This window comes from Amblyraja radiata, chromosome 9 (assembly GCF_010909765.2).
Source record: "Amblyraja radiata isolate CabotCenter1 chromosome 9, sAmbRad1.1.pri, whole genome shotgun sequence".
Taxonomy (NCBI): Eukaryota; Metazoa; Chordata; class Chondrichthyes; order Rajiformes; family Rajidae; genus Amblyraja; species Amblyraja radiata.
The window spans coordinates 43,166,054-43,173,392 of record NC_045964.1 but is presented as its reverse complement, the minus strand read 5'-3'; the positions used below and the strand labels follow the sequence as shown (position 1 = coordinate 43,173,392).

The 7,339-nt window shown below is 39.2% G+C and overlaps 1 protein-coding gene across 1 annotated transcript in view; it reads right to left on the bottom strand.

Annotated features, from left to right (window-relative positions):
• Positions 1 to 766: 766 nt before the first annotated feature.
• The window catches only part of LOC116977025 (F-box/WD repeat-containing protein 7-like), a 28,476-nt gene continuing 21,903 nt past the window's right edge, over positions 767 to 7,339 (bottom strand). Inside the window, exons 10-12 of the mRNA XM_033027199.1 lie at positions 3,290 to 3,365; positions 1,404 to 1,519; positions 767 to 1,086 (exon numbers count right to left, since the gene is read on the bottom strand). Coding sequence (XP_032883090.1) covers positions 958 to 1,086; positions 1,404 to 1,519; positions 3,290 to 3,365 — 321 coding nt within the window. The 3' untranslated portion in view covers positions 767 to 957. The remainder of the gene's footprint in view (positions 1,087 to 1,403; positions 1,520 to 3,289; positions 3,366 to 7,339) is intronic.

Genomic DNA, 7,339 nt, shown 5'->3' with positions numbered 1-7,339 from the left:
CGCGTCAAACAAGGTCTCACTGGTGCACCTTCTGGACGATGTTGGGGACTTGGTCAGGAGTTGCTTTCCCCCGCCTCCCTCATTTTCGCTCGCCTTCCCAGTGTTGCACCGATAATGTTGACTGAATCTGGAAGAGCTGTGAGCCCAGGTGATGCTTAATAACTATGAATTGCAATAACGCAAATCTTTCTGGAAAGTGCCCACCTATTGTGAGTTGTTTACATAAGTGTGAGTTTACATAAGTTGCCTCTTACGTGAATCGGGGAGTGTGCAGAGCAGTAGCAGAACTGTGCTGGGCTGCTCACATTTTGGCATCTGAACTTTCATGGAAATCACAGTTGCAGTGAATGTTTATGTGAAGTATATGATGCGGTTATCGTGGAAGAGCAGGGGAGGCCTTGTTGAAATTCAACCTTTGTGTTAATTAGATTTGGAAAATTGATGGAAGGGGGAATATTCTGCCCGGGTTACAGTGGCCAATTGGAAAACCTTTTGTGTAAATTACCAGCTTTTTTTCCGTGTTTTTTTTCCACAATCTATTATCCTTTGGGGAAACCCCTGTCATTTATAGGAATTGATATTTTTAAAGCTGTGTTGAACTGGATATGAAAAAGTGACAGATTTTGGAAAGATGCTTTCTTCATTCTCATGTCTTGGAACTTGAAATTTAAATTGGTTCAATGTTGAGGAAACAAATAGATGGAAATTCAAAGCATTTTTACTTTTTTAATGAAAAATATTGCAATATCTGTTTGTTGTAATAAACAATTCAGTACATTATAGTCACATAAAATAAAACTCCGCTGTGGTTATCCAGAATTGACTCAATGGAATGGGGGAGGGAAAATATATGACCAGGAAGTACATTGGGCCTTGCTCAGTTGACAAAGTTTAATCATCTTAGTTTTCTACATAAAAATCAGTAATTGATAATTGTAAATATCTAACTACAGTAATTTACCAATAGCTCAAAATTGTTAAAATTCCAGGTGATTCAGGAGAAGCTGTAACGACCTTTGTCTCATTGATCCAAATCTTATGGAGAAGCGATGGGTTTCTATGGACGACATTAACTAATTTCCCTTCCTAGAAAAAAAGCATGAAAATCAAGAGCATGAAGACAGCAACAAAAAATATACTGTTATGTATTATTATAATTGCTAACTCCGCAAAATACAAATTGAAGATGGTTGGTTTAGCTCAATGATAATACATGTTTATTTTGCCATTCAAATGTATTTTATCAGTTAAACGTCGGAGAGTGTATATTATGTGAAGATTAACAGCTGAACTAAATATTGCAGGATGTTTCAAAGAACCCAAAAAGTATAGGTAAAAATTATATCGGGCAAGATGACTTTAAGTATACATGCAACATTTGTTGCTCAAAAAAGTATATTTACCAGTATATCCCAGACTAAAATCTTCTTTCTATCACCTCCACTAACAAGTCGATTTCCATTCAGGTGTAGACTCCTGACTACCCCAATGTGTTCAGTCATGATGAAGAGACATTTCCCTGGGAATAAATATTGGACATTCTTGAAGTATTTTCCTCATTACATAATTAATTTTAATGTCTAAAATTGTTTTCAGAGTTTTGCAATCAAATATGACTAGATAAACTCTAGATAAATGTCCACCAAAGGTTTGACTCTTTGCTGGTAAGTACAAGAGAAAGGATGGTGATAGGGAATTGTGATGTTCTTTTCTAGGATGAGCAGTGGGTTGATCAGCCCTGTCCATCTATTCAGCAATTACCAGTTTTAAAGCTTGCGTTTTCCTCATCCTTTTAGCTTCTGTCACCTTCATGCCCCAGACAGGAGACATGTCTCCTTCAAGTATATATTGCAGTACTACTCCATCTTCAACACTTTTGTGTTTTTAGTTATTAAAATCCCTTGTTTAGAATTCCCCTCGTTGTCGCCTTTCATCCACCAGCCTCTGCATCCAACACATCATCCTCTGACATTTCCATCACTTTCAACAATGATTCCACCACCAGTCGCGTCTTCCCATTCCCACTCCTTTCCACCTTCTTCAGAGACCACTCCCTCTGCAACTCCTTGGTTCACCATCCCTTCCCACGCGAACCACCCCTGCCTCAGTACTTTCCCAGCAAGTACAAGAGATGTAACATCTATCCCTATACCTGCTACCCCACCTCCATCCAAGAAACCCAGCAGTCTTTCCAGGTGAGACAGGTTCACGTGCACCTCTAACCTCGTCCGCTACATCCGGTGCTCCTGATGTGGCCTCCTGTACATCAGCGTGACCAAGCATAGACTTGCTGACTGTTTCACCGAACATTTGGGCACGATCAGCCATGACCGTCAGGATTTGTGTCTTTTTAGCCACCCTAAAGTCTTCCAGAACTTCATCAATGGCTAAGATGATGCAAGTACCTGCGCAAGGGCCTCCGCAATTTCTACGCTAGATTTCCCAAGAGCTGAGATCAGTGTGTTGAAGGGACTGTGGATAACCAACAACATGTTTGGTGGAGAGGCCTTCTCTGCATGCTTGACATCCCCAAGTTGCCAATTGTTAGAAAGCTCAAACAGGAGTCATGAGTATTAAAACAGGGCATTTTCTCTAAAATGTAATTTTCTCTAGAATGTAATAGAAAATGTGAGACAAAGAAAATGGTGGAAACATTCAGCTGGTGAGATATCATCTGTGGAAACAGAAATAGAGACCCTTTCTCATTTTAGTAGTTACGATGATAGGTATTCAACTTGAAACATTAACTCTGTCTTTCCACAGATACTGCTTGTCTTACTGTGTGTTTCCATCATTTTCTGGTTGCAATTCAGATACAATGTCAATAGTTTTTGAATTTGCAATAAAAATATAACAGGAAGTGCAGTACACTAGAGTATATTTATATCAGCACCATGAGTTTCAACTGTTTCTGGCAGAGTATCTGATCCGATAAACACATTAAAGGGAGGTTTGATGCACATGTAACTTATAATAATAAAATAAAATGGAGAAGTGTTGGGAAAATGTGATTAAAATAAGAATTTGTACAGGTCTAAATTCCAGTAAAGAGTAGTTGAGCTTTATTTGTTGTCCTTTATAACTATGGCTTGCTCAATATATGTGGCTAAGAAGGAACAATGGTGAGTTAATCACTGTCAGTGTTGCATAGCTTTTCAAAATTTTTAAGAGTGGATTTATGGCTATCAATAACAATGAGCTGCTTTCTATCTGCCCTGAAAATATTTGGTTTGACGACAAAAAGGAGCTTTCAAACTGAATTCATAATAATGTGTTTAATTTTGCACACCTGTAAAGTCCCAGACTCGAATGGTGCTATCTGATGAACCAGAGCAGATTGACTTTTCATTAAACTTCACACAGTACTGCAGGGAATAAAATAAAAATGTTGTGAGAAAGGTCACATAAAATGTGGATGAGATCATTTATTTCAAGAAATCAATATATCAAATCAGTGCAACAAACATTTTGAGAAGAAACTAGCAAAGAGATTTTTAAGCATGTGCTTAGGATGAGAGGGAACACGATTTTAAAGGACAGGCAACAGGAAGTAGCTAAAGTATCTACAGAAAGAAAAAGCGCTGAATGATTACAGACAGAGATACACTTTGATAGTAATAAGTAAACAGCACACAGTTGAGCTCAGTAAAATAAAAGTATAGATACTTTTTAAGAAAGGCGGGAGAGAGAAAACAGGGAATTATAGACCAATCAGCCTGGGGAAGATGCTGGAGTCAATTATAAAAGATGAGATAGCAGAACATTTGGATAGCAGTAACAGGATCGGTCCGAGTCAGCATGGATTTACGAAGGGGAAATCATGCTTGACTAATTTTCTGGAATTTTTTGAAAATGTAACTAGGAAAATGGACATGGGAGAGCCAGTGGATGTAGTGTACCTGGACTTTCAGAAAGCATTTGATAAGGTCCCACATAGGAGATTAGTGGGCAAAACTAGGGCACATGGTATTGGGGGTAGAGTGCTGACATGGATAGAGAAGTGGTTGGCAGACAGGAAACAGAGTAGGGATTAACGGGTCCCTTTCAGAATGGCAGGCAGTGACTAGTGGGGTACAGCAAGGCTCGGTGCTGGGACCGCAGCTATTTACAATATACATCAATGATTTGGATGAAGGGATTCAAAGTAACATTAGCAAATTTGCAGATGACACAAAGCTGGGTGGCAGTGTTTGAACTGTGAAGAGGATGCTATGAGAATGCAGGTTGACTTGGACAAGTTGGGGGAGTGGGCAGATGCATGGCAGATTAAGTTTAATGCGGATAAATGTGAGGTTATCCACTTTGGTAGCAAAAACAGGAAGGCAGATTACTATCTAAATGGCATCGTTGGGAAAAGGGGAAGTACAACAGGATCTGGGGGGTCCTTGTACATCAGTCTATGAAAGTAAGCATGCAGGTACTGCAGGCAGTGAAGAAAGCGAATGGCTTGTTGGCCTTTATAACAAGAGGAATCGAATATAGGAGTAAAGAGGTCCTTCTGCAGTTGTACAGAGCCCTAGTGAGACCACACCTGGAGTATTGCGTTCAGTTTTGGTCCCCTAATTTGAGGAAGGACATTCTTGCTATTGAGGGAGTGCAGCGTAGTTTACAAGGTTAATTCCCGGGATGGCGGGACTGTCATATGCTGAGAGAATGGAGCAGCTGGCTTGTACACTCTGGAGTTTAGAAGGATGAGTGGGGATCTCAGTGAAACATATAATATTGTTAAGGGTGTGGACAGGCTAGAGGCAGGAAACATGTTCCCGATGTTGGGGGAGTCCAGAACCAGGGTCCACAGTTTAAGAATAAGGAGTAAGCCATTTAGAACGGAGACGAGGAAACACTTTTTCTCACTGAGAGTGGTGAGTCTGTGCAATTCTCTGCCTCAGAGGGCGGTGGAGGCAGGTTCTCTGGATGCTTTCAAGAGAGAGCTAGATAGGGCTCTTAAAAATAGTGGAGTCAGGGGATATGGGGAAAAGGCAAGAACGGGGTACTGATTAGGGATGATCAGCCATGATCACATTGAATGGCGGTGCTGGCTCAAAGGGCCTAATGGCCTACTACTGCACCTATTGTCTATATAACTACCAAAGATCTTTCAATGCATGATAACCATGTAATTTTCCACAGATATCCTACAGCTGAAAGGATATTGTTTCTGAGCGATCAGACATTGGAGGCAAATAAATTAAGGATAGTTATTTTTGATCAACTGGTGGAGTCCAAGGAGGCAGTGCTAGGTGCAAAGACTAGAATAGGAAAAAACTAGAGATTAGCTCCCAATGGGCATAATGTACTTGAGTCCTAATTGAAAAAACATTATGTGGTTAGATCTTTTTAGATCGTTATCAAATTACTTTTGTACTTAAATTTAATGTACTTCTAATATTTGATTGAGGTAAAAAAAAACTAAGATCGCAGACCGAAGAAGAGACAAAATTTACCAGACAATAAATCATGTTTTTGTTTTAGCAGGAAGAAAGATAAAATGATAGAGGCATAAGGGAGTAAAATGTTGAAAAGCAGATATTTCAAAAGCAGAATATTAGAAAAATGTGAATATTTTTTAAAGATGTGGATAAAATCTTGGCAAAAGGTAAATAAATACACCACAATGGAAAATATTTTAGAACGTTCCTTATTCAGGAAAAGCAGTAAGTGAAAAGGTAATGAGATGATATTGCACCCTTCATTATTAAGCTTGATTTTCCTTGGACTCTTGGAGCAAGAGAAGACTGCTACCTACAATTGGATTGTACTAGCTCATCACATTTTCTTTGGGTAGTTTTAGATGCTCATTTCTGTTGAGTCCCTATCAATGTGGGTAGAGGGAAAAGGCATTCAGAAGAAGGAATGGAACGATTATGTCTAAATAATCATGAAGAGGAGTCAATGCAAATCATCAGAGGAGCAAAAGAGGAGATGGGGAATGTCTGAAGGACTCAAGAAGGAACATTTGGTTCAGGTTGCCACTTCTAGTTTTGAATAGCTGACAAGAGACCATTGATAGACAAAATGCTGGAGTAACTCAACGGTTAGGCAGCATCTCTGGAGAACGTGGACAGGTGATGTTTCGGTGATTTATAAGTATTCTTCAGACTTGGGGGGGGGGGGGTTGGGGGAGGGGTGGAAGAAAGTTGGAAGATAAGTGGAGCAGGAAAAAGCATGGTAGGTAATAGGTGGTTCCAAGTGAGGAGGTCTGTAGCTAAGCAGATGGTTGGAGAAAAGCCAGAGACAGAAGGTGTGAGACAAAAGGGTTGAAGAGTTGCGAATTGTGAAGCTAAGGGAAGGAATGTAGGTGGAAGGAGAAGGGGAGGGGTGAGAAATATGTGCAAGTCCAGGTCAGGCACAGGGCAGAAGGGAGTTTGTTACTCTAGAGGTACTCCATCACTTTGTATCTTTGAATTACTCGTATTGTGTCTTTTTTTTGTAAACCATAATCTACAATGTAATTCATCAGTTACTTGTGCTTAGGAGATCATTTATGCTTGCTTCCGCCACAGTGAAGAGTCCCTTCAACCAATGTTTAAATGACTGGTAATCTCTTGGTTTTAATTGATAATCCAGCGAACTGAGCTCCCATCATGAGATTCCCTATCAGAATACAACTATACGGGCACTAAGTTGTCAAAAATGGCTGCATGATGATGACCGTCATATTAACAAGCATTTACTTCGATGATTCAGTGTTTCAGATTGTAAGCAAATGGAGCAATGAGATAGTGATCGAAATAAATAATTAAGAATGTAAGTCCAAATGGACACAATTTATAACCCTTATAATTCCGCCACTCACTTAAATTGTAGATCCTGCTGACGCTTTTGGTTGACTGGACAGATGCGCTAATGATGCAAATAACGCATTTTGTACTCATTTTGTACAACAGTACTGAGTTGTTTGAATAATATTTGTGATATCCCAAGGGCATGAGTGTCATACAAGGAAGACCCTGACTTGTTCAATCATCAATGAGAAATTTGTTATCTGCATCATTGCTGGTTTTTGTTTTAATGAAACTTAATTTAATGATGATGTAATTTTGTATTTCCTTCTATTATACGTCCAACTATTATCTTAAAATCATGTTATCTTTGTATTTTTCATGTAAATTAATAATTTGTGTTCATACCCATTTATCATCTATAAATGCCTCAGACAACTTTAATCCTAAAATAAAAAGGCACGATTCTTAGATTGTCTGATGCCAGAGAGAGCAGAATTTACTAGTGGCACGGGTCAGTAAACTGGATACTCCCTGCTACACTAAATAGAAACAAGATGAAGGAAAGATAGTACCTACGTAGAGAGAAATGAGTGATGAAAAGGGCTGTGATCAAG